The sequence below is a fragment of the Ochotona curzoniae genome, unplaced genomic scaffold (genome assembly GCF_017591425.1).
Source record: "Ochotona curzoniae isolate NIBS_2020 unplaced genomic scaffold, NIBS_Ocur_1.0 contig_2321, whole genome shotgun sequence".
In the NCBI taxonomy this organism is placed as follows: Eukaryota; Metazoa; Chordata; class Mammalia; order Lagomorpha; family Ochotonidae; genus Ochotona; species Ochotona curzoniae.
The window spans coordinates 11,531,319-11,558,972 of record NW_024465421.1 but is presented as its reverse complement, the minus strand read 5'-3'; the positions used below and the strand labels follow the sequence as shown (position 1 = coordinate 11,558,972).

At 40.3% G+C, this 27,654-nt stretch overlaps 1 protein-coding gene across 3 annotated transcripts in view; it reads left to right on the top strand.

Annotated features, from left to right (window-relative positions):
* Positions 1-293: 293 nt before the first annotated feature.
* The window catches only part of RBBP6 (RB binding protein 6, ubiquitin ligase), a 33,710-nt gene continuing 6,349 nt past the window's right edge, over positions 294-27,654 (top strand). For 2 of the 3 annotated variants that reach the window (XM_040973191.1, XM_040973188.1), the window contains exons 1-14: positions 3,261-4,697; positions 8,603-8,702; positions 11,314-11,350; positions 15,471-15,515; positions 17,394-17,482; positions 17,600-17,696; positions 18,453-18,592; positions 21,121-21,293; positions 22,950-23,053; positions 23,164-23,498; positions 24,511-24,607; positions 24,732-24,810; positions 24,925-24,979; positions 26,372-26,440. In XM_040973191.1, coding sequence (XP_040829125.1) covers positions 4,532-4,697; positions 8,603-8,702; positions 11,314-11,350; positions 15,471-15,515; positions 17,394-17,482; positions 17,600-17,696; positions 18,453-18,592; positions 21,121-21,293; positions 22,950-23,053; positions 23,164-23,498; positions 24,511-24,607; positions 24,732-24,810; positions 24,925-24,979; positions 26,372-26,440 — 1,586 coding nt within the window. In that variant the 5' untranslated portion in view covers positions 3,261-4,531. Of the gene's footprint in view, positions 305-3,260; positions 4,698-8,602; positions 8,703-11,313; positions 11,351-15,470; positions 15,516-17,393; positions 17,483-17,599; positions 17,697-18,452; positions 18,593-21,120; positions 21,294-22,949; positions 23,054-23,163; positions 23,499-24,510; positions 24,608-24,731; positions 24,811-24,924; positions 24,980-26,371; positions 26,441-27,654 lie in introns of those variants that run through there. The other variant, XM_040973190.1, reaches the window with a different exon arrangement.

Genomic DNA, 27,654 nt, shown 5'->3' with positions numbered 1-27,654 from the left:
ATAAAGGCAGATGCATGTAGTCACAAACTTGTCTAAATCCACTGGGTCAACCTGGAGCATCATGGGCCTTCCTTAATAATCACGTATCCTCAAAATTGTCACAAATAAATCCCATGAATGCAAAAAAAATTTTAATAATATTTACGAACTAAAACTTTTTGAAGGGAGGGCTATATGGAAACTCTGGATTCCCACCCAGAGTTTCTATAAAGCTGAAACTGCTGTACAAAATAAAGATTATTCATTTTTCAGATTGTTTATTGGAAAGACAGACATATGCAAACACACACAGAGAGAAAGAGAGGTAGAGAGAGAGAGAACAAGAGATCTTCTGTCTGGGGGTTCACTCTCTAATTGGGCGACAACAGCCAAAATCTGGGCCAAGCCAAAGGCAGGAGCTGAGAATTCCATCCTGTTCTCCTTCATGAGCAGCAGGGACGGGCCTTTCCGGTGCATTGGAAGCTGAGCAGCCAGGACGCCTGCCAGTATGGAATGCCACTGTCCCAAGGACTGCTTTAACCACTGCACCACGACACCGGCCCCAAACATAGTGCCAAGCAAAAGGAGACACCCACCGAGACACAGTACGAGTCATCCATCCATCCTGATAAAGTCCAAAAACAACCTAAACAAAAGATTAAAAAGAAAAACTGCAATATTTGTTACAAACAATAGGATCTCGATCATTTCTGAGGATGTGAGCGGTGGGATATTCTGTATATTAAATCAAAGCCAAAACCATGAAGAAAAAAAAAAAGTTGATGGCTTTTATTTCTTTTTTTTTAAAAAGGATTTATTTTTATTGGAAAGTCATACAGAAATGAGAGACAGAGAGGAAGATCATTCCCTGATTCACTCCCCAAGTGTCCACAATGGCCAGAGCTGCATCTATCCGAAGCCAGGAGCCCAGAGCCTCTTCCAGGTCTCCCACATAGGTGCAGGATTCCAAAGCTTTGGGCCGTCCTCAACTGCTTTCCCAGGCCACAAGCAGGGAGCTGGATGGGATGCGGGGTACTGGGATTAGAACCGGCGCTCATATGGGATCCCAGTGCCTGCGAGGCAAGGACTTTAGCTGCTAGGCTATCGCGCCTGGTCCAGATGGCTTTTATTTCTTAAAAATACAAAATAATTTAAAAAAAAAAACCTGTGTTCGCTTCAGAAACAAATAACTATAAACTAAATAACTATAAAAATTAAATAACTTGGGGGATTTACAGTCCACTTAGAATCCGGTGATGTCATCAGTGCTGGCCGGCCTGCAGGATGACATTGAGCCTAAGTAACCTCAGTAAGAATAAGTCAAGGGTCTCTAACCACCTGAGGGGGAGACAGACCTCATTCCAACTTCCTGCACAGGTGGGGAGTGGCTAGGCTGAACTTGGCTCTGACTTTAAAATCTGGACGCAGGAAAAAAGATGAGGGCGCTGCTTAATATCTGCAGTTGACACTGAGAAGACGCAGTGCGCTTGAGAATCACAGGAGTCTGACATCCTGAAACATAGGGATTCCCCAGCTGCTACAGCAAAGAGCTTCGATGCGACCGTCACGGGAGGCATAATACAAAAAAAGGGATGTGAGGGCTTATCAAGATATTGCTTGTAGTGGGGCTGGGGAGAACGCGGCAGGGAGGACAGCCCTGTATGTACCAGAAGAAAACTACAAAGCTGAGACTACTCAAGGACTTGTAGGAAATAGACTCAAGGGAGCTTTTTGCATCAATCCAGCAGTAGTAGGTCCGTGAGATCTCATCATATCCGATTCCCCTCCGACTGAGCGTCTGGGTGGCTCCGGAAGCTGGAGAGAGGTTTGACCGCAGGTAAGGTTGATGGCATTCTTGCCGAGGAGTATTCCTCCCCGACTGATTTCTGTCCCACCCTACATTATCTTTAGGGTGTGACCCGATTAATCCTTGGGTGATTGGTTAAGGAGCTCAGGGTAGAAGAGATTATAGCCCACCCTTTTGGCACTATAAAAGGACTGAAATCTGCCCTTTTCGGTTTTGAGAAAGCCAGAGGATCTACCGCCGGCTGGGTGTTTGACTCTTTCTGTGCTTTTAGGGCACTCTCGCCTTCAATCCCGCTGTGCCTTTCAGCACCCACACTGAAGCAGACGGAGCCACAGGAGAACTAAGGTAAATTATGAAATGCAAACATTTGGACGAAATAAAATTGTTGCTTCTGGGTAGTGGTGTGTCCCTGTATCTGCCTCTCCCGGGTTGCCCTGAGGCCCATGGTATTCCCAGGGGGCACATCAAGTGTATTTGGTTCTTAAACACTTGATGATAGAGCACCGGCTGTGTGCCAGCCCACAGCTGGGACACAACCAAAAATAAAGCTAAAACTCTAATCTCAGCTGCGAGGGCAGCGACGGTCAGTTACAGGCGAACCAACGCTGCTTTTTTGCAAATGCAGAAAACTAACTTTAATTTCCTCAATCCCTGAACTAATGGCCACGTGGACCACACGTAGGGGTTGGGGTGTTTAAAATGGACTTTTATAGAGTCCACACGTGTGGAGATGTATTGCCCCGCGGGCCAGGCCTGGTCTTAAGCTATGGACAGGCATCCGTTCATTTCATCCCTAGCCGCCCAGTAAGCCAGGTCCTGCTTTTAACAGCATTTCCCAACCAAAGCGAAGCCAGAGTTAAGTCTAGGCAAGGATTCCCGGCTTGAGGACTCCCGAAGCCAGCGGCTAGTGCTGCGCTTAATCCATCCTGGCGCGGGTCGTGGCGATTTTGTCCCTGCAGGGTCTGCGGCAGAAAGTGCCCTTGCAGAGTTTAGGGTGTCCAGATTGTTGGGGGCACCTGGGGAGGGCTTGCATAGCAACCATCGTGGACTGCGTAGCAACCATCATGTTTACAAAAATGTGGAGGGTTGTGGGGATGGAGGACAGACGCGGCGGGGCAGGGGCACGTAGCCAGCTCCCTTGCTTGGCACCGTAAACTTGGCCAAACGAACCCTCCTCCTCCGGGGACCGCCTCCCCGAGCGGGTCCTCCCTCCTCGGCCACGGCCTCCCCCTTTCGTGTTGGAAGCGGATGGTTTCCTCCGACCTCCCTCTCCCTTTGCGAGGAACATGGTCTCTTCCGTTTTCCCGGCTCCTCCCCCCCGCCTCCCGGCGTTCAAGTTCCGCGACCGGGCCGAGTCACAAAGCGCAGGGTCACGTGGGGCGGGGCGGGACGCTTTGTGACGCCGGCGGCCCCGCCCCCAAGCGGCCCCGCCTCTCCGCGCACGCGCCGGCCCCGCCCCGCGCGCGCGCCGCCCGTGCGATCCCGGCTTAAGAGACCCCGGAGTGGGGCGCTCGCCCGCAGCCAGGCCGCGTCCGCCATAGTACCCGGCTTGGAGGTGTCGCCGACGCCTGGTGAGGGCCCCGAGAGCGGCCGGGGGGGCAAAATCAGAACCAAAACACAGAGAAGGGGAAGCCTGCGAAGCGCCCCCCCCCGCCCCACGTCCCTCGCCTCCGCCCGCCGATTTTCTTTGGCTTGTTGGCCGCGGTGCCGTGGGGCCGGAAGGCGACGAGAGCGAAAAGGCGAGAGCAAAACGTGGAGGATCCGGCGAGAGGAAGCGTCCGGAGAGCCTCGGCGGTGTCCCCGGGGTCCGCCCAAGCCCACCCGGCCGCTGGCTGGGGCCCGGGGTGGTGAGGAAGCGCTTCGAGGCCTACTTGGGGCCTAGTACCGGCTTTGTGTCTGAGGCGGCGGGGGAGGCGGAGCCGAGCCGGGGGCGGCCCACGGGAAGGCCTCTTCTCCTCCGCCGACCGCGCGTTATCGGGCCTAGGCCGCGGGGCCAGCCGCTCGAGGCCTCCGGGTGCTCAGCAGGCGCAGAAAAAAAAGGGGGCTTGGCGTGTCGTGTGGCGGGGAGCCTGGGCCTGGGGAAGCCGACGCCGGTCGTCCGGAAGCCGGGAGGAGGCGAGAGAGCCGCTCGTGGACTCCGGGCCTAGGGCCCCCTTCTTCCCCCCCTCTCAGCCTTCTCCCGGGGGCCTGGGTCACCCACCCTCCACCCTCCCCCACCCCCCAAAAAAAAATATATCCACGGAAGGAGAGACCAACCGGGAGGTGCGGCCGCGCTATGGACCCCTGACCCCTCGGGGTCATCCGGACTCTTAAAACGTTGTGGACTGACCGCTATTGACTGCACCGCCTGACCCCCCAAAAAAACCTCCCCCGTCTCCTGCCGGCCCGTAGCATGAGCGAGGGGGACCCAGCCGGGTGACGCTGTGCCCGTTGGCGGATTCTCGATTTCTCCTTTCGCACCCCCCCGCCCCCCGCCACGTCCTCCTCCCCACATGAAGCGATTTCTGAGTCTCGGGGTGTGTGCGGGGCGGGGGGTGTTCTGAATTATTGTTCTTACGAACCCCTGCTTGTGGTTTTGGTGGGGGAGGGGAGAATTATTTAATCTGCTGAGGCCTTAGGGTCCTCCGGTGTCTCTTTTGAGTGTTTTTTTTGTGTGTGTACCTCTTTTGCTCTTCATTTGATAAATATACATATATTGAGAGTGTCCCACGTCTCCTCGCTGAACCTTAGGAACCCTTTGGCACCATGTCGTGCGTGCATTATAAATTTTCCTCTAAACTCAACTATGATACCGTCACCTTTGATGGGCTGCACATCTCCCTGTGCGACTTAAAGAAGCAGATCATGGGGAGAGAGAAGCTGAAAGCTGCCGACTGCGACCTGCAGATCACCAACGCGCAGACGAAAGAAGGTAAGAGCCCACGGGCTCCAGCTACGTGCTGGGTGAAGACGCATATGCCAGCCGTGAGGAGCCTGGCAGAAGACCTAACCGCCGTTCTTGCGGGACTGTTTGGTTAGGGTTGCAAGCCGTCGGCCTTGGAGTTGAACCGGCTTCCCTGTTGATTTCAACCTCACCAAGCCCGCAAGTCCAATGAAAGCCTGGTTCCACAGGAGCACGGGTGGGGGGCGCTCAGGGCAGAGGGCGCACAGGGCAGGGGGGATGGATTGAGTTCTTGGGATGGCGCTCAGCCTGTGTGGCTTCTCCAACCAGAATGGGGAGAGGAGAAGCAGGTGCAGTGTTGCTTTAACTTTTCCGAACCTGACAAGCTTATGAAATTCAATGGCAAAATGGGATGACCTTGCTTTCTTGCTCCCCGTTCACTCCTTGTGTCGCAAAGAAGCAGCAGTGGATTTTCAGGCAGTGTTAGAATGGGTGTTTTGTTTTGTTTTTGGAACGTGAAAGCATTGGCCCACTCTTGTTAGGAGTGATTCATATAATAATGGGGGCGATTGAGCTCTCAGCTCTTCACGTTGCTCTTAAAATTGAGCAGTTGGGTAAAGATCAGAAGGACCGATTTTTCTGGTTTTAAAGTAGAAATTGCTAGGCTTCCCATTACTATTGATAGCCAGGATATTGGGAGGAAAATTCTGTTACAAAAGAAGTGGAAAGTAGGCCTCTAGTTAGAATCTAGTTAGTTCTCTCTTAAAGCGCGCTGATCCACGTGACAGGCTGTCTCTCCTGACTGGCCACAGTTTCTCTTTGTGGGCAGACTAATGCTGGTGTGTAGTTTTCAGTAGATGAATCTCCTGAGATTATTGATGGAGTACCAAGAAGAAAGTGAAGTTTTAATTAGGGGACTTATTGATCACAGAACTGACTGAAATGAAGTGTCCCCTACCTCTGGTCTGTCAGTCACCTCAGGTCAAGGAACATCAGTACTGACAGGGTGGCACTCCAACAACATGCTCCTTCGGCTTTTAAAAATGAGTACCTTAACCTTGGGAAATTAGTCGTGGGTACTGTATTTGTGCTTGGTGAAATGAGTTGTCGGTGGTCATGAATAGTGGAAATATAAGGCCGCCATTTTTATCTTTATTTTTTTACATTTTATGTAATGGATGGGTAAGAATTTTAGGCCATTGTGATGTATTAATGAGTATTTATGATTGAGAAGAACCAAAAATAAAGGGTCATTGAGGCTGCTTTTGATCATACATGAGTTTCATATTTTACTGATGTGTTACACAAGTCACTTGAGACTAGGCTTTTATGCTTGTGTTCCCCCTAACGTTTGAACATAACCTTGTTAAAGTGAATTATGGCAGAAGGAATTTTGTTCACAAATGTTAAGAGTGTTGTGACTGTGTGCATGTTTTGTTTTTCCGCTAGTCCAGGGAAATAAAGGATGATTCACCAGTCAGGAAAGTGCTTTGCTCTGCAGCATGTTTCCTTTGATGTGTCTCTGTGGGAACTGCCACTTTTTAGGATAGGTGCCTTACCTCACTAGGTAGTAGATTAAGAATGCCACTGGTTTTAGCACTATCTAGTGAATTACAGATTGCAAAATAAATGTTTGTAGCTTCGTAGGAGACCACCTAGGAGTGACTCTTGAATTGGACCTCTTTAATTTGCTTTGAGTTAATGTCTAGAATACCTCATGTTCCCTGTTTCTGTAAATCAGTCCATGTTTAGGCCCCTTAACATCTCGATAAATCTAAAGTGTTTGTATCAGGATGCCATGTGTTTTAATCTTATTTCTGAAACTGTGTCAGAAGGTCCCCATAACATTCATTACTGTGTGTTGAGGGCTTACTAAGCTTTTCCATACACTGACCCCTAAAAACCAGCTTTCATTCTGGACTTGGTCTGAGGAGTTTGAAAGCATTTTAGAGGGACCCATACTAACTTCTTGACTCTCTCAAGTTGTCCAATTCATCTTGTTTTTCATTCCTTCCATCCCATTCAGGTTTTTGGATAAAAACAGTTACATTAGCAAGTCTTTTAAAGTAAAACATTTTCCTTGTTGAAGTATTTGAAATATGCAGGTACCTGCTAGGATAGAAGGCATTGCAATTCAGGAACCTAAAAGGGCAGGTGGTTCCCTGCCTCAGACATCCATTCCAGATCTAAGTGCCTTGGTTCCAATTCCAGTTCCACCCTTGATGTCAACTTCCTGCTAATCTGGCAGGTGACAACTGAGTGTTCTGAGTTCCTGGCTCCCAGACATTCAGGGAGTGAACCAGTGCATGGGAAATCTTCCCTCTCAAGACAGAAAAGGCAGTTTGGACATCCATCCCTGTGTGAGGGCCGTAAGGACAGCTGACTTTCAGTCCGGTGTAGCACTGTGTTGATCAGATGAATGAATTGTCTTGGACAATATTTGAGAATTATTACACATTGTCAGAAACCTGTGTCAGGTGTTTCACATTACGTTGTGTTTCAGGATTCCTTGTCAAAAATCACCCATCTCCCCTGCTCCTTTTTTTTCTGACTCCGTGTACTTGGATTTGGGACCAATAAACCATCCAGATAAACAATGATAGTCTTATGAGGGTGCCTGTGTCTAGGAAGTTGCATCACTCCAGTTGGATACCTGTGAGAAGCAGCCTACCACTTGAAAATACACTCTAGAGCCCTTGCCTCAACAATTAGAATACTAACATGACTAAAAATGATAGTTGATAGATGGATATATTTGAAATCATTAGAAAAACAGTTGGCCATTATGTGATCTATAATTTTAACTGAAACTTAGAGTAAACCTCATCTGGTGATGAGAGGATAAGGAGAACATTTTGACAGATTCCTTCCTTAGTAAATCTTGGCAATAGTTAAGCTGCAGTTTCTTAATGCATTGTTATAGAAGTCTTACAAATAATGGCAATCTAAGGAATAGAGTGTAAGGCCATTTCTCCTTTTGGTCTTAGAAAGTGCTAACCCGGCATCCTAGGTGTGCGTGTGGATTCCTCTTTCCCCTGAGCTCCCCAGTCCATCAGCAGGCCTTATCAGTTCTATTTGAAAACACACTCCATTTCTGTCTGATTCATGTAGCTAGTAACTGTTGTACAGGTAGATGCCAGAGACGTCAAAGGAAATTACATTGTCATCACCTTGTTCAAAGTCTTCCAGTGTCTTTGTTGTACTTAGGAACAAAAGTATCAATTGGTGTGTGATTTGTGTGTTTCTGCCTGTATCTCACATTGTTCCCCTCTGTCACTGTCCTCAGCTTTTCTCTGCTGGCATCTTGATGCATCTGTTTTGGGATAACTAGTTGCTCAGTTGTTTAGAGGGGCTTCCTTGGAGTCAGCATTCTATCTGAAGTTTTCCTTTGTTACTATGAAATTTCATTTTTATTCATAGCATCTAGTTTTCTAGTCGTCGTCCTAATAACCTCCGTAAGGACAGAGATCATATTTAAGGCATGATCAGAGGCTGGGAGAGACACACTACCTTCATTCTAAGTAGTAGCTTTTTCTGCTGGCCAGCGTTTCTATGAGAACATGGATCATAATATTTAACTCCTAGTCAGGGACTGGGAGAGACACACTGCCTTCATTGTAAGTGGTAGCATTTTCTGTGGTTCAGCAGCCTTTCTAGCCAAGTAACGAGAGAGTCTAAGATTTCGAATTTCTCAGAAATGGAGGTGCTAGAGCCAAGAGCTTTTACTGACAACGATTTGGTTTCCTTTAAGAAGTCTCCTAAGGATGTTGGGTATTTGCACTGACTCCCCAGTGTAGAAATGCAAGGGTCGTGTGGTTATTATGTGTTTTATGTTGAAGCTTATTTCCCATAAAATCTGACATTGCAAGCTTTCTAGTTCTTTGGGAACTTACAAATCCTCAAATAGGACTTCAACTCTTTACCTTTATTTACAGAATATACTGATGATAACGCTCTCATTCCTAAGAATTCATCTGTAATTGTAAGAAGGATTCCTATTGGAGGAGTTAAATCTACAAGCAAGACATATGTCATGTAAGTATCGAATTACACATTTTTTTTCCCAAAGGGCCCTTTGTACAAGTTAGAAAGAATATATAGTTCAGAGCTGAAACTATTATCATTGTTAATGAATGTCTTCCCAGTTCTGCACACTTAGAATGAGGGGTTTTGTCCTGTTTCCCCAGTCAGCTGGCTTGACCACTTGTTGGAAGAAGAGTTGTTATTAGGAAAAGGTTTTGCTCCATATGCGCAATATTCATGAAAACAAAGTGATGCTCTAAAAAAAAAATTACCAAAAAAAGTGATGCTCAAATACCTTTTTAGTTTTAGTTTTTACTTCCTTTGTGTTGGTGTTGATCGTTTCTGTTCTTGTCACTGTGGAAGTAGACATGTTGTAGAGTTTTACCCTGAGTATTTTGATAGCATAAAGATTAGCCACTGATGCTAAGGTGTTTCTTACAGTAGCGGGTTTTCGTTGGGAAACCGTAGTATGTAGGACTCACGGACAGGCATTGAGATCAGGCTTAGGTTTGAATTCATTTTTACTGCTTTTTACTGGTAGATGCTTTTGGGGAAGATGCTTAGTCTTTAGCTTAGAGTCCTCAGAATATGGTCAGCCCTCCTAACCAATCCTGGATTGAAAATCTTTGGGAGAGAAATGTTATCTTGTTGCTGCCATATATAATAATAAAAAAAAGACAAAGAAATCCTTTGCTCGGGCTGGTGATGATTGCCCCTGTAGTTAACATATACACAAACTTTTTTTCTTGTCATTTCCTAAACAAGATGGGATATCAACTTCTTATATAACCATTTACATTATACTAAGTATTACAAGTCATCTAAAGATGGTTTAAAGTAAATAGCACATATGTGTAAAATATGTGAAATACTGCCATTTTATATAAGGGAGTTGAGCACCTGCAGGTTTTAGTATCTTGAAGGGTTCCTGGAACCAGTCCGCTAGAACTAAGGAACAACTATGCTTCACAGAGAGGGTTGTAAGATTTCAACAAACAGTGCCTGGCATATGATAAATGCCTATTATTTGAATAAAAACACAGCAGTTGCTTGGGACCAGCCTGGATCTTACACTCATTGTCAGGGCAGCGACAGGGGCTATTAGGTCAAATAACTAGTTAGGTTTGAGAGTTTGGCAAACTCTGTATGTTCTTGAAGTAAAACAGTCATGTCTTGGAACTTCGCCTCATGTGGCCAAGTATTCTAAGATTTTTCTCAATTTGTTGTAAACTTAGCATTGAGATTTGTTGTAAACTTTATATAAGTCTGCTACGGACAACTTTTAAAAGCTAAGTACTCTTCTGTTACCAAGTGCTTTTTTAAAAAAATAACAAATTTTTGGTAATCCATTTGGATTACCAAATCTATATGCCTTTTCTACAAAATTTTATGTTCACAACACCATAGAATTTTATGGTAAATTTGCCATGTGAAATACCTGTAAGCAATTAATAAAAAATTAAAACTTCGATGGTTTTAATATACGGACTCCTTTTAGATACTATCCAACCTTTTTTCTGTAGTTAAAGTGGCATAAACTTTTAAAATTAAAGATTTTAAAGGCAGCTCAACTCCCTAATCTCTTTCCTTTGTGAACTAAAGATTTTTGGTTTTTTTTTCTTTTTTTGTTTTTTGTTTGTTTTTAGATTCATTTATTTTTATTGGAAAGGCTGATTTATAGAAAGCAGGACAGAAAGAAAGATCTCCTATCCACTGGTTCACTCCCCAAGTGGCCACGACACCTGGAGCTCAGCTGATCCGAAGCCAGGATCCTCCTCCCTGTACCCTACTTGGATATAGGGTCCTAAGGCCTTGGGCCATCCTCCATTGCTTTCCCAGGCCACAGGCAGGGAGCTGGATGGGAAGTGGAGCAGCCAGGACGCCCGTATGGAACTCCAGTGCTTGCAGCATGGAAGATTAGGCATCGAGGCATCCTCCCAGGCCCTTTGGTTTGGGTTTTTTGTTTGTTTCTGGCATATTCTTTTAGACATCAAACTGTCCATTTGCATTTAACTACCCTTTAAACTAAACTCTCAAGACTAAGCTGTACTTTACTGGGACTGAATTCTTCTGTCTTTGGTCATTGTTTTAAAGATTTTGAAACTAAAAATAGCTATTAGCCTATCTTGATTCAGGAGTTTTGGAACACAGTAATTTTTGAGGAATCCAGGTCATAAATGTTAACAATGGTATTGCTTTGAGAAAACAATGTGAAAATTTTTCTGTCAAGGCGAACTCAGAAGCTGGGTAATAGTATTATTTTTTAGTCTGGTAAGAATAAAACACAAAGTTTATAAATATAGAATTTATATGCTACCTTTCAAAAAATATTCATTGCAATTTATAAGGGAGGCCTGTTTTACAGTTACCTGGTACAGAATTTTTCAGTTGTTGATGTATCTTAAACTTTATAAAGTAGTAAAAAAAAAAAAGAACTAAAGTAGCAAAGATTAATGTAGTAATTTGTTCATTTACTTACTTTAGAAATGTGCAGTTTTTAAATTTTGTACTGAAGTAGAACTGTGTAAAAAAAATGTGTGTGGACCTATGTATTAAGATTTGTTAGCATTTAAAAAAAAAACAGTATTCAGTAGCTGATGTTAATTTTTGTTTTGTTTTTTAGAAGTCGAACTGAGCCAGTCATGGGGACTACGAAAGCAGTATGTAAAAACACAATCTCAAACTTTTTCTACACATTGCTTTTACCTTTAATGTAGGAGTGAAGTAAATCATTTTAATACTATCCACCTGATCATAGAGCATATTGTAAATAAAATGTATTTTGGTGACAGCCCAGTTGAATATGAATCTTTGTGGCATAATTTGCACACATTTTGTGGAAATGGGTGATTTGTGCCCATAGCACTGTTTCATATTAAATATGCTAGCATTCTCCCTGTATGACACTGTGTTGTACAGCTCATGTATGATCTTTTTAGATCGTGTAGGTTTTACACTAATGAACATGAGAACATGTTCTACATCTGTCTGTCTATAGTTAGTATTTTGTATGTATGTACAGGCTGTTGCGTGCTTTTCGTTTCTTGCAATAAAAGATGTCTGGAGTGTATACTTTGCCATCTTCACGTTGTATCACTTAGTTTTAGGTTTTTTTTCTGCCTGATTGGCTTTCAGAAATGCATAAGTAACACTCAAAGCTAAGTTTAATGCTTTCTCCAAGTTCAGACACGTCATAGGAAAGAGCTTTCCAGAAACCCTTGATACAGCTTTAATATTAAATCTTGCTTTATTTGGCAAGGATTTTGAGCTTCCTGTTTACAGCTGTGTTATGAAGTCAACCCAAAGTTGCTCCCTACCCCCAGCTGCAACTCCACGAGTACAGAATATTTCAGTGATCTTAATTTTGATGTAATTTCTGTATATTGTTTTCTAATTTCAGTACAGGTCTTCCACTTCTATTTAGTCTGCCCAAATGGCCAATTAAAATATTCCCTCTTTCTCAGAAGATACTATAATGCCACCTTAATTGTAGGCTGTTTGAAAGCTGTAGCTTATCAAATATAATTCCTCTTAACCGGGATGACATCTCACTTTTTATGATCACAGATACACCTTTAGCTTAACACTGTTTTGACTTTGAGCTCTTAAGTAAAAGGTGGTAGGATTCTTGAGTGTGGAGTGAAACACGTTGGCGAACACAGGAGGTCTGTCATTACTTGGGTTCTGTTAACTTGATGGTTCTCTAAACATTTTACTGCTCAGGCTTGATATTGTACACCATGCAAGATGTTTGAAATCCTCATTTAGAATTGAAGGGTATTGCTTGCTATTTCACTTTATACTTTTTAAGTACTACCAATCTTTGTGTATGAGGCATTTCAGTAACGCTGGATCATTGGATCTAAAATGGTAACATAAGAGTATCTGAACTTTGGACTTGTTCTTATAACATATATGATCTTTAGTTCTTGTGGAACTAAATATAGTGATTCTCAAAGATCAAACATTTTAGTGTCTTTTGTTTTTCCCCCCTCTTTTTGGATATGGGTTTTTTGTTTTTTGTTTTTTTAAAGCATAATGCTGTAAAAATTGTCCACGTAACTGTTTTGCTGGTGATTGATTTAAACCTGATTTTCATGTATCCAGATGCTAGCAGAAATTAGACTGACTATCCTGGTGATTGTAGTAGTTAATGTAACACATTTTGTATAAAGTACATTCTATATAGTATTTAATTCGGGTGAAGTTTTATTTCTTGAAAATAATTATTTTTGTTTATTAGCATGTGTATAAACACAAATCACATGTTCATAAATAAAGTTAACATTCTTTTAGCCTTGTGTGTTCCCTGGCATGTCTGTATTACATTCATAAGAAGCAGTGTATTTTAAGCCTATTAGGTTTCTCTTTTCTTTCTTTCTTTTTTTTTTAATACATTGAAAAGTGGCTGCAATTTTTAGGAAACACGAGAACTTGTTAGAATCTGCATTGTTGTTGCTTGGAGTACATGAGCTGACATCTTAGAGTAAGAATTATTCTCTTGAAGTTCAGTTAGTGCCCATTTGAGGAGATTGTAACAATTGCATGGGTTGTACACATTCACAAAACAAAGTGGAGGCGCTGAGAGCCCATTTTTATCCTGATTAGTCAAAGTAAGATAGGTACATTTTTCCTGGGGAATAATATACCAACTTGAATCAAGATGACTGTTTTCATACTCTTAAGCCTTGTTTTAACCATCCTTCCATATTGGTACTGACTCCAAAACTGATTGTTACTCTTGACAGATACCAAAATTACTTTTTGCGGGGTCCTTTAATTTCAAGCAAATAATATTGGCTTAAGAGATTTTAGATTCTTGTGCCCCAAAATAAGACACCCCCACCCAGTTTGGTGCAGGGGGGTGGGTTAAATTTAAATATTCACAGTGTGCATCAGTCATTTTTATAAAGACTTTTTAGTGTGGCAATTTTGTTAGTATTTTATGGAGACTTTATTGATGCTTAGTTCATATATATATATATATTCCAAATCATTTTAAAAATATTTCTCAACATTTTGTGCTCATTTCTTAACACCTTGCTACACAAGAAAAAATTGGATGCTTTTCTAAGCTTGTTATAAATTTTGGGGTTTTTTTGGGTGTGGGTGTGAATTTTAAGGTGATATGATTTATTTGGAGTAGAAAATGATTAAGGTGGAATTCCAAATCTGAAACCACTTTAAGCTCAAGAATAATATAATGAAGTAAATTGGCAGGGAATTAAAAAGAAAGCCCAGCACAAGCACAAAACAGATCTTAGGATTTTATGTTAGATGTTAGGAATGGAAGGTTGGGGACTTTTTTTTTTAGCACACTACTTTTCTTGTTCCAGTGGTGAGAAAGTTATTAAGTTAATATAGCAGATTGCTATCTAAGGAAATTTTCAATATTAATGTTCTAGAGAGTAATGGACATGGATTATTTCTAAGCGCTATTTATTTTGTTTAGTAACATGGTATAGGTGATGTTTGCAGTGGTTTAGAATAATTTTTACCTGTTAGTTTTTTTTAAAGGGGCGCATACTTCAGAGCTCATCAAGAAAACCCTCTGGCCAGTTAGGTGGTTATGCATTAGGAATGTGGAATTAGTGTGTTAAGAATAGGAGCTCTTCAGTTCCTCAACATGGAACAAAGAAATTGTTTATATTCCCAACTATAACACACATTGAGCTAACTGACGATGGATGTTAAATTGAGCCACCATTATTTTTATATCTATTAAGTCCTTGATGTGATGAGCATGTTGATTGTATTCTACATGGGGCTCTTAAGTCATACTGCTTTTATTTTAATGCTCTTAGTTTTGAAGAACTTGAGAAATACCAAATGAAGATTTTTTTCTTTGCTAGAGATATCTTTATTTTCTGCTCATTTAAAACGAGTTCTGACCAGTGATATACGAGAAACATACCCTTCAATACACAGCCAACTTAGGAAATGGGGAAATCCATCTTCAGGGTTACTTGCTGCATATATGTATGTCTGTGTGTGTATACACGCATAAATATGCAGTTTTTTTTAACTGACTAAAGTTGTCTTAGGAGAGCCAGTTAGAAATTTTTAAAGATTTTTACTTTCTAAAAACCCTCTTATGTCGTTCACATATACTCAGTCTGGTTAACTTTGCCTTCTCGGTGGGATCCATCGTCACACACTGCCAGCTGTTTACTCTCTCCCCTTTGCTATTCCTTTATTTTTACATTTGCTTGCTTTTGCTGAATACCTTTCCCAGATAAAGCTGTGGTTGCTTTGGCAAAAAAAAAAGTTGCTGCTAATCTTTGTATGGGAGAATAAGCAAATGTTTTTGAGATGCAGTCCACGCTCAAAAAAAAAAGTAGCAATGATGTAAGAGCTGTTATTTAGGAAAACAATTATCTGAGCCATGAAATAACTGCTTATTTTTACAGCACAGGGAAAATTAGAAAAATGCTTATTCTTGCTTCCAGTGTACACTGTCATGAGCATTATCAAATTTAGAGACCATTGAGAGACACAGGACTCTTGCATATGGATTGTCTGAATGATAACCTTTGCTTGGAACCCTCTTTTTCCATTATACTTGACCATTCCCCCAACTGATAGCCGTTACAATAGTGTGAGATAGATTCAGTGAAAATGATGGATGAAGAGAGTTGAGCTACATTTGAAGACTTGAAAGAAAATAGCATTCTTTAAAAACTAAGAAAATGCCCAGTATTTGAACATTAGGAGCTAAATGATCACTTTCCCCTGGTTTCGGTGTGGAACTTGAATGTATGTTTAATTTTTTGTGAACAGATTGATGACTCCTCTGCTTCTATTACACTGGCCCAGCTTACAAAGGTATATATACGTATGTATATGTATTCTTGGAAATGTCTTTCTCTAATTTTTTTTTTTTTTTTTAATGTGGAGCAGTTTGTTAGACTGGGCTGGGGTGGATTTTTTTGTTTTATTTTAAGAATTATACATATTACTGTCCTGTGAAGAGTAGTTGACTATTTGGAGAAGAAGGGGGTACTTGGTCAGCTTAGCCTGGAGTTGCAGTGTTGTTACTCATCTTCAAGACAAGTAGCACATGAAGCTACACCTCATGATTTTTTTCCCTTATACATTTTGGTTGAGTTGCACATTAGACGATAACAGTTCTGGAGGAATTTTGTGGTTTTGGCTCTTACTTACATGGACTTTGATTTAAGGAGCCAAAACAGAAGATTTTCTTTGCATGGATAAGGTGTTTTTCTTGTTTTATGGGTTTTTTTGTTTCTATTTTTAATATTTAAATTGTGCCCAGCAAAGGCCTGTATTTTAAAAGTGACAGTTGTTTATGCTAAAGGCTTATAGTTCTGTCTGCCTTAACAAAGTTTTACATAGACTAGTTTGTTTGAATGCAGACTGCATGAATGGTGGAAGTATCTAAGGCGGCTGGCAGGAATATATCCATGTGTGTGCTTGGCAGAGGGGCACGTTATTAACTCCATGCTTTCAGTACAGTTGCTTGCATTTTCTGCTGAACAGTGTGTATCATTTGTTTGGGAAAGCACTAGTAATAGGTTACTTGATAGAATTTTGGGGACCAAGAAGGAAATTAACACAGATTTTTAAAGTTCTGCCTACTACTGGAAATGTGAACCTAAATTCAGTAACCAAGATGAACAAAAAGGTGAATTTTCCATTAGTACTATCCCTGTCTCCTCGGTGTGTTGCAGGCTGTGTCCTCTTCCCTGGAATCTGATCCCCAAAACATGTTCAAATAAAATAATTGTTTTTTAAGCTCCTGTCCTGGGAAAAATGAAACGTTAAAATTGATTCTAAAATTATTCTATTTTATAATTATCTGATGCAAAGTGCTTTAGCATAGAATGAAGACCTTGAGCAGTTTATATTGTTTTTATTATGTACTCTAAAGAACCGTGTTTGAGTTTTAGTCAGTTCTTACCATTGTTGCTTAGCAGGGAAGAGTTGGGGACTTTTGGAAAATTTTTTTCCCCATTTGTAAAATAATGTTTGGGTTCAAACAAATTAGTTAAACATCTGTAACCTATTTTTCTGTAACTGTTGCTGTTGTTCTAAGCTATGTTAATGTTAAGCATTTTTTTGTATATAAAATTACAATAAAGCGTTAAAACTGGTTGCTTGTTTTGTGAATGAATGTAAAGAGAAAACTCAATGAATGGCTGATCCATGTGCTAGATGCTTGAAAAGTCAAGTTAGAATTCACTCCCTTAAACCCCGCTTATATCTAGACCATTGTATTTAGCATCTTGGAGAATTTAAAATTATGGATGCTCATGAACATTCTTTGCACCTAATTTAAAGCTGAAACTACTACCTGACTACCCTTTTCTGACTTCTCACATCTGCTATGTAGTATATTCAGTCATTCTGCTCTTCTTTCTTCCAAGTAGTATTCATCATGTGACACTTGAAACATTTTTAAGGTTAAGACCATCAAGTGTCTTCTCTTTCACTTAATTTTAGGGCTTTTGTTTGTCTTGTTACTCTTAGATGAGTAGTATGCAGAGCTAATGTAAGGTACGAACAGGGCTAAGGCTGGAGTGCTGGCACAGACTTAACTGAATGACCTAGGTTTCCACATGTCTGCTTGGTCATGCCAGGTTAGTTAGATACTGCTCTTCACAGGGAGTGGTATGTTGTCTCTGGCTGCTTGGTCTTTAATGTGTTTCTAATGTGTGTGTCAAATAATTACCTGTTAAACAGACTGCCAATCTGGCTGAAGCCAATGCATCTGAAGAAGATAAAATTAAAGCCATGATGTCGCAATCTGGCCATGAATACGACCCAATTAAGTAAGTTTCTAAGTGTTTTTATGCTAAAAGGAGGAAGTTTTGGGGTGGGCTTTTCTCCCCTAGTCAACAACATTATTTTTCTGTCCTTGTATACAAGAGATTTTTTTTCCCTTTCAGTTACATGAAGAAGCCTTTAGGCCCACCGCCTCCTTCTTATACTTGTTTCCGTTGTGGTAAACCCGGCCATTACATTAAGAATTGTCCAACAAATGGGGTAAGTCCAAAATAGAAACTATGTGTACAGCCTATTTTAATAGAGTGTTTTTAAAAGTATATTTATTTGAAAAGCTTACAGAGAGCAATATTCTGTCTGATAGATCACTCCCCAAATAGCTGCAATAGCCATGGCTGATCAGGCCAAAGCCAGCAGCCCGGAATTCCATATGGGTATCTCATGTTAATTTAGGGGTACAAGACTGGGGCATCTTCCACTGCTTTCCCAGGTGCATTATTAGCTGGAGCTGGTTCAGAAGGAGAATAGGTGGGGCTTGACCTGGCTCCCTTATAGGATGGTGGTATCCCAGGCAGTAGCTTAACCTCTTGCACCAAAACATTGTTCCCAGTGTTGCCTTTATTTGAACAACAAATGAGGATGATCACTAGTGCCATATTTGCCAGGCTTCCTGTCTGGCTTTTTCAGTTCAGCAGCTGTGTGGACATGGGCAGGTGACTTGGTCTCTAAGCCAGTTTTTGATGCTTTAAAGTGGAAGCAGTGACAGTACTCAGGTCGCAGGACTGTGAAGAGTTAAATGAGTTGTCCTCAAGGCATTCGTGGGAAATACAGAGAAAATATAGATGGATGTTAATATTAAACTTCAGTTTCATTTTCTGTGGAGATTATGAAGTGCTGTTTTTTATGAAACATCACTGCATAATGTTAACCTGTATGAAAGGTAACTTTGTTTCTGTGGTTTTTTGTTGTTTTGTTTTGTTTGTTTTATTTCCTTTCTTTGTTCTCTCTTCCAAATAGGACAAGAACTTTGAATCTGGTCCTAGGATTAAAAAGAGCACTGGAATTCCCAGAAGTTTTATGATGGAAGTAAAAGATCCTAACATGAAAGGTGCAATGCTTACCAACACTGGAAAATACGCAATACCAACTATAGATGCGTAAGTATGCAAATGAGATCATCCGAGAAGATGGCACTTAGTCCCCGTAGTCCAGTATTTTAATCCTGGGTTTATAACTTGGCGATCTGAATTTGCTTGAGAACTTTGATGTCAACTCTGAGTCTCCACATGCTGGATTTCTGTGTCAGGAATGAGGCTGCAGTCTGCTCCATTAAAACAAATGTAGGGTGATTTGGGGGTCTGTCATCAGTGAATGCCACTTCTCTGTAGTCTTCTAATTTGTTTCTTTTTTTCTGTTGTACCCTTTCTTCCTCATTCACATGTATGTTTCCATATAATTATTATACATGTTTTTTGTATTTTATAGATGAACAAAGCAATCATTTTTAAAAACATTTTTAGAAATTCTTAAGGTACTAGGCAAATTTAAATACCATTCAGATGAAATATCGAGAAATCCAGAAGTTTGGGTATACTGTGTGGATCTTTAGATTCTAACGTAGGATTTGTTTATTAAAGCCTTAGATCAGATATGGCTCTATATAATACCTTAATACTTACTTAACGTGCTTTCTGATTTTAAAAGTAAGTTCTTAATGAAAGGGGTAGGCATGAAAATCCAGTGGCATGATTCAACTTAGGAACTTCCCCAATTTTACCTGCTCTTATTAATGTATTTACTCTTAATTGCCTTTAGCAGTTGTGAGCTCACATAAGCTGTAACGTAGCATTGTGTCTTTGGACTAGGGTTTTCTGACTTCGTAATGTGTGAGAACCTTCTGTCAAAGTGTTTTAAAAGATTCTGAAAACTCTGTCCTTTATTTCTGACTTAGAGGTGATTTGAAAAGATTCTATTTTTGTGAAGTTTTTCACAACGTTATGTATTTTAAGGAATGTTTGAGTACACTCTTGGAGAAAGATCAAAGTAGGGAATAAAGGTCCATCTCAGTGACTCTCCCCATCCCCAAAAAGACTATGTGGATGGACAGCCTACTTCAGCTTCATGTTAAAATACTGCTGGAAGGTAGTGAGTAGATGGGAATGATGAAAATGGTTATTCCATGTAATGATACCAAATTGATATATTGTTTTGCCTGTGTACTTTAGATCACAGATGAGAAGTAGTGTTTCCCAGTACTTCCAACTCTACTCACTCCCTCAACTTCACCATCATCTATTTTCTATTAGTTATCATCCTGTGTTTTGTGCTTCATCTTACAGCAGTCTGGTTGTTATGCTGTTTGTAATTCAGACATTTCACAGATGTTTTCCAGGCAACTTCACTTTGAAATTATTGAGTCTTACAGTCTAAGAGCAGACCATTTTATGTAAAAGTTGTTAAAGTATAGACATTTGGGGGAGATGGATAGCCCTTGCGAACCCTGATGAATAATGAGTTACCTTGCTTGTGAGGGCTGAATACAATACAGAAGCCTGTTGGTCTCAGCCACACCTCAGACAGATACTGGGGAAAGATGGAGCACAGATTTTAAATGAAGCTTTCACCCTCTCCACTAACACCACTGATAAGCAACTCAGACTCTTCTGTTCTTTTTCTATCCTCTTTTCTCTCCTTTTTGTTTTGTCTTTTTTTTTTTTTCCTTTTCTCTCTTTTGGGCAGTGGGAGACTCCTCTTTCACAAATTGGGAACAATGGGGCATAAGCAAATTGATACTTATTTCTGGAATCGTGGTGATGTCTATGGAGCACCTGCAACACAAATGACACACCTAAGGTACCCTACTCTGTATAGCTGAGATTCTTCACACTGTGTCTAAATGAAATAGAAAGAATTTCTCTTGAATTCCTGTTTACCAGTTTGATCACAGAGATGGGAGTATGAAAACAGCGGTGACAAGTCTGAGACTAGCTTTTTTATCTTTGTATATTTAATAACCAGCACTTCTACAAAATGCACTTTGATAAAAGCTGCACTCAGAATGTCTAGTGAGATGTTACTTCATATTTTTGTAACCCATTCTGACCAATAAACTCATAATACCTTAGCAGTAGTAGATTAATCTCTTTTTCTTTAAAAAAAAATTGAAATTATAGTTAGATCATTAGTTTTGAAGTCTCATTCCAGTTTGTTTATATGGTGACAGCATAATGTCCTTGAATGTCCTTGAATGTCCCCTTGACTTTATAATGGCAGTATTTACACTACTTCCCATCTTGTGGCATTCGTTCTAATACCTATCCCAGGGTTTGGAGACTAGTGGAATATGGAAATGGGGCGGGCTGTTGTTTTCCCATGAAGCATGAGGAAGGTTAGGCTGTTTAAGTTCAGATCCTGTCTCTGGCACAGTTGCTTTGCTTACGGCCTTTCTTAAAGCTGTATATTTGAAGATCCATTTAGTTGCTTTTATAGTATTTCTGTTAAATTGTGTACTTGTTTATGGCTTTGTTTTATGTCTCTTTGTTTTGGAGGTGTACATATCTTCTCTCATTTTGGAAATTGTTAAGCTTCTCTAAACAAGTGTGTCCCTGCAGGGTTGTAGGGGATCATGCAGCGTGAACACGGTGCCTGCCTCCCAGTGCTAAAGCCCTCACCCCTTCTCTTCCAGAGAGGCGTATGCCATCGGGAAGAAGGAAAAGCCACCGTTTTTACCAGAGGAGCCGTCTTCTTCATCAGAGGAAGATGACCCCATCCCAGATGAATTGTTGTGTCTCATCTGCAAAGACATTATGACTGATGCCGTTGTCATTCCCTGCTGTGGAAACAGTTACTGTGATGAATGTAAGAAACGCTGAACCACCAAACCACCAGAAATGTGCATTTTAACATATTTGTGTTTATTTAGAGGCTCTGACTAACATCTATTTTAATAATGAAATTTGAAGCGTTGATAGTAAGTGAGCGTTTAGTAGGAACTGATTTGTTGTTATGTGTTTTCTAAATACTAGCCTCTGTCTTTTTAAACATTGGAATTGAACACTTTTTCTACCTTCAACCTGGGTGATTATAATATGCTTTTGCTTCACACAGTTTACAAAATTCTTAAACCTTTTATGCCTTCAGTGGTTTTGGAAATATTTTTAGATGATTCCTAAATGCCAACCTAAGATTGTGAATTCTGGCTTATTCTAAAATTCCTGCATATAATTATGATCTGCCTTCTGCAAACAGACTGCCAAACATTACCATTTGGTGTTGTGCCTTTTTAAACTACTTTCATTAGTACTGTGTGTGTATGTTTCACTGTGGCATATCTTAAGTTTGCTTCTTCTTGGATAAAGTGTTTTTTGAAAATTTCACTGCTGGGTGCCACTCCGGTTTTGTTTTTGTTTGTTTGTTTGTTTTTGTTTTTTTAATTTCTATTGATAGTTTCAAATGTAAATCTTTAGGGGTGGGACAGGGGCTCTTCAGTTGAAGACCAAGGTCAAAAAGATGTCCATGAAGACTCCTTTCAGTTTCCTGGATTCAACAAACCACTTACTATTCATCAGTGAATCTGTAATTTAGTGTTTCTTCTCTGCCTGCTGTCCTGTAGTAGGTGTCTCATTTCTTTGCCTGAATAGTTCTTAGTTTTTTTAAAAAGCAGAGTTGTATAGTGGGGAAGAGAAAACTTTAATCTCTCGTTTACTCCCCAAATGGCCACAGTTGCCAAAACTGTGCCTGCCAGAAGCCTAGTACTTGATCCAGGTTTCTTACTCTGGTAGCAGGTGCCCAACACTTAAGCCATCTTTTGATGCTTTTCCTGACATGTTAGCAGAGAGTTGGATCTGAAACTGAGCAGCCTTGTATGGGAGGCTGGTTACAGGTGGTGGCTTAACTGGCTATGCCCATGGTGCTGGCCCCAGTTCTTATTTTTTTAAATGCCTATTAAAGAGGCTTTAAAATTTTTTTTAATTTTCATTTACTTAAAATAGAGACAGGCGGATTTCCCATTTGTTAGTTCACTACCTCAAATGTCTGCAGCAGCTGTAGCTGGGCCAGATGGGAGCATGATTCCATACCAAGTACTTGAGCCATAACCCGCTGCCTCCGAGGGTGCACATTAGCAAGAAGCAGGATCGAAAGTGGAGCCGGGACAGGGACCCAGGCACTAGAATATGGATGCCAAGAGATATCTGGAACGAACACCTGCCCCTGAGGCTTTTTTAAAAACCCTAAGCAAACCGTGTACATTTTTTTACCATTTTATCTAGACTATCTTTTCTTTCTGATTTTTTCCCCTCTTTAATACAGCATAGGTCCTGGAGAAAAGTCAGCAGAGGAGTATTGTCAGGCAATCTTTTACCTAAATTTCTTAGCCTGAGAAGTTAATGCTCTCTTGCTTGGCAAGAAGTGATATGACTGAACCAAGTTGTAGGCCGTTTTTGTTAAAAACTCATTCTATAAACACTGAGTTCCTATTATGCTTTATTAATATTTAAATTTTATCATACATAGGTATAAGAACAGCACTTTTGGAATCAGAAGAACACACATGTCCAACATGTCATCAAAATGATGTCTCTCCTGATGCGTTAATTGCCAATAAATTTTTACGACAGGTAGCTATCTTTGCATTCCTTTTATGAACAAAATTTAATTTTTAACTATACTATTTTAATGACATATTGCATTTTTGTGAATTCTTATTCTTAATGTTTTGTATCTTTAGGCTGTTAATAACTTCAAAAATGAAACCGGTTATACAAAGAGGCTACGGAAACAGTTACCTCCAGCACCTCCGCCAATACCACCTCCAAGACCACTGCTCCAGCGCAGCCTGCAGCCTCTGATGAGATCTCCCCTATCGAGACAGCAAGACCCTCTCATGCTCCCAGTCACATCTTCATCAGCTCATCCAGCCGCCTCTATGTCATTGTCTTCCAACCAGTCCTCCTTGGCCCCTCCGGGGCCTGGAAATCCATCCTCCGGCCCAGCTCCTGTACCTGATATAACTGCAACCGTGTCTATATCTGTCCATTCAGAAAAAGCAGATGGACCTTTTCGGTGAGTCTTGTGTATTTCTCATTTTTAGGAGAAAAAAAATGAGGTCATCATGCAGTTTGTTTTATGCTTTTTAACATTTTGTTGATTGGGCTACTGTGCTCAATAAGTTGGGCTGACTTAGAAGAAACTATATTTAGCCAGGTTGAAGGGAGAGGCAAATAAATATGATTCATTTGGCAAGACTGTACACTACAGAAGTTGCCTACAACACCTGTTAAGTGTTAAGTCATAACATTTCTGCAGTTTGCAGGCAGTCGCTTCTTAATATCATAGTCTTAGAAGAAAGTGGTACAGTTAAGCAGAACTCAGGACAGTTTGAATCGGGTCAAGACAAAGGGACAAAACGTTGATTTAAGGAGATCAGAAATCATTATTGTTGTTTGGATATAGAATCGTGACATTAAAATCCTGAAGTAAAGGTCTTTGACCCTTTAATGTGGAATGCTTCATGAATTTGCATGTCATCTTCGCACAGAGGCTGTGCCAGTCTTCTCTGATCATCCAGTCTTAGTGTACGTGCCGCCGAAGCATTCACATGTTCTTTTTAGAAATGTGTAACTTTTTAAAAAGGAGGTGTCAGGGGCCTGCTTTGAGTATGCCAAAGCACAGTCTACAGGGTGAGGCCTCTGATCCGTTAGCCTTTTGTGTGGTTAATGGGGAATAAGGCTCGGAGTTCAGTGGCTTGCCTCAGAATTACCTCTTCACTTGACTCCTAAATCTCTTATTTTCTTCATATAAGTCCACATTTTTATTTTCTTCTTTTACTGAAGTTTCACTACTTTTGAAACCAGTTTGTGTCCTACCTTATTGTAGTACTGCCTCCAATTTACTTTGCCTAAATATATAATAAAACTCCTGAAGTTCAAATTCTCTGATAATTTCCCAGAAATTTTCATATCTTTGACTTAAATCATCTTTATGTGGGTGATACTGGATAAAAAATTAGTAATAAATTCTTAATCCTTCCTATCTGAGAGTTTTTAAATGTGCTATAAATTGCATTCTTTTCTAGGGATTCTGATAATAAGATGTTGCCAGCTGCAGCCCTGGCATCAGAGCACTCAAAGGGAACATCCTCAATTGCAATTTCTGCTCTTATGGAAGAGAAGGTAGATTTTATTGGCTTTTTTAAAATGTGGGGTTTTTTTCATATAATATTTTTTGTTTGCTTGATTCTTAAATCTGTTTATTCCACATTTTAAACTTTCTCTTTATTTTTGTTTCTTCCTAAAGGGGTACCAGGTACCTGTACTTGGAGCTCCATCTTTGCTTGGACAGTCATTACTACATGGGCAGTTGATCCCCACAACTGGTGAGTAAAAACATTTTGGTCTGGAACTTTAAAAAATAATTCTTTTTCTTTTTTCATTTAGCTTTATTTAACATGCGATTTTGTATTTATTGCTTTTGTTTGTTTGTTTCAAAGGCCCAGTGAGAATAAATGCTGCGCGTCCAGGTGCTGGTCGGCCAGGATGGGAACAGTAAGTGTGTTTTACACATCCTTAAAAGACAGCTGCTCTTGAAACCAGATCCTAAGACAAACTAGGCAAGGTGTTGCCACACTGTGTTCATTGCAAAATTTTGCCAGAGGAATACAATTTTGTGTAACATTTTACAAACTCAAGCTGTTGTGAAGAATTGCTTTCTAAGAACAGCGAGTGCACAGTTGGCCCTTGAACAACCTGCAGAATAGGAGCATCGCTCTCCACGGTTGAAAAACCACATATAACTTGATTTTTCCACAAGTTTCCCTACTATCCTGATATTGACTGGAAGCCTTTTTGATAAAGCAAACAACTGCTTAACACATATTTTGCATTTTATATGCACTATATGGTCTCAAGAAATACGTGAGAACCACAAATGATCACTTTATACTTTGATACACAAAGTACTAGAGTGAGTAACTAGCTGCTCAGATAAAAATGATTCCATCACGTGCATGTTGAGCAGATTCTAGAGCTTGCTGCAATAGCATATTTTATAATTTGTCTAATGGCAGAAAATTTAAAAAACTATCACCTAAATAATTTATACACTTGTGACATACATTTTTCATATGTTTTCAGTATGTTTTTGGCATGGTTCACCTCTAGGAGGTTTTCAAATGGTCTTAAGTCTTTAAAGAAGTCTTTAAAGAAAAAAACCACACAGTTCAAAACCCATGTTGTTTAAAGGTCAGAATACTAAAACAGAAAATCACAAATTCTTTTATTTTTGTGAATAATAATGGCAATCTTGGCAGGAAGTAAATTAATAAAAATGACTTAAAAACTTATTTTACCTATGGTATGTTGTATTTTCCTTCACATGACTGAAATTTCATTTCAGTAAATAGTACATATTAAGAGTAAAGTTTGCAAAACACATTTTTCCTATTTTGAGTAGTGTGTGAGTTGCTAATAAAATTTTATTGTATATTATAATCTATTGGATGTCATTTTTCTGCCATAAAATACAAAGAACTTTGTTTGGGATGTATGTTAAATGAAGGACAGCAGAATTTAGCAGTAGGAAGAACATGGGATTTGGAGATGAGTAAACTGGGCTTCCATCCCACTTCTGTTGACTAGTCAAGACTGAGCTCATGGCTTTACTACAGCTTCCATTTGTTTTGTTGTAGGATCGGAATGATGCTGCCACCTTAACGTGTAAAGTTCCTGCATAGAACTTTGCAGATGAAGGGTCTCTTTTTTTATGGAGTACTAATTTAAATATCACAAAAAATATTGAGGTTTAATTATTGTTACTAAGTTAGCAGTCAAAAAGAAGAAAAAGTTTTAAGTAAATGCTTAGCATCTACTCACTAAAGTTTGTATATTAATGTTCATGATAAAATGCTCAAGCCTTTTGACCTTTTTCTTCCTGCACAGTTCCAACAAGCTTGGATATCTGGTTTCTCCACCACAGCAAATTAGAAGGGGAGAGAGAAGCTGCTACAGGTAGGAAGGCATGAGGCACACTGCAACATGCAGAAAGAAATTAAAGCACAGGTGGCAAGGGTTGGGTAACCATTTGGTTTATGCTTAGCTCGAGTCCTTCATCGGTTATCCTCAAGAATAAAGTACATTTGGTATTTCAATGATGACTTTTTTTAAGGCTCCAGCCAACTTTTTTACAGCTACCCAATGATTGCTTTTAGCCTATCAATACTGAAAATTGGCTTGCTTTTTTTTTCTTCAATACATTTTTATTTTGAATTTTGAATTATGTGGTACAATTTTGTGTAGGCTGGGATTTCCCCCCCAAACTCCCACCCCCAGCAGATTTTTCCCATTTTACTACAGTGGTGTAGTCCTTCATAAGGAATCATAATTCTGTCAATCTCTTATTTAAGTGTACCCCGACATTGTTGGTACAGACAAGGTCGACAGTCCAGCATCCCATTGTCTACACGTGTCCAACAGTTTCATTGGGAATCCATCTTTTGTCTGGAAGCAGGGATGCATGTTCCATTATACTCCCACATCTGTATATGATCGAACCCAGTACTCCCTCACTATACATTTCCATAATTGAGAAGCCGTGAAACAAGGTCAGCAACTGGTATGAGTTAGAATAGCCACAACAACAACAAATCACAGCACTATGAAAAAATGCACCACTGAGTAACCAACACATGAGTGACAGAAAGGATGCACTTTCTTTTGGAGGCACAAAGAAATCATTACGTCCAGACAGGAGAAAAAATAAAAGATGACAATTTGAAATGAAAGATAACCTGCTCACTCCTAATTGTGAGAAAGACTTGTGCTTGTGTTTCTCTGGAGTGAATTGTCTTAGTCGTCTCCTGCCTTCTCTCTTCTAGAGAGATTATTATTAGGGGCATGACCCTTTAGGCACAAGCAAGCCATAAATCTTAATAGCTGGGTTACTGATCACCCCCAGGGTAGGGTGGCTTCCATACTTTCTGATTTTTTTTTAATCGACAATTGCCAAAGTTAGAAAAATTAAGTTTTATATTGCTTGATCACATGTTGAAAGCAGTGATGTTTATGAACTCCTAGTTCTGAAAAGACTTAAAGTCTAAAGCACTTCTGCTTGTGTACTACTTGCCTGTAATGAGATGAACCTTTCACTCAGCAGAAACCCACTCAATTTCTTAATGATATGCAGTTAACCCTTTGAGAGAAAGCACCGATAATTAAAATGTTAA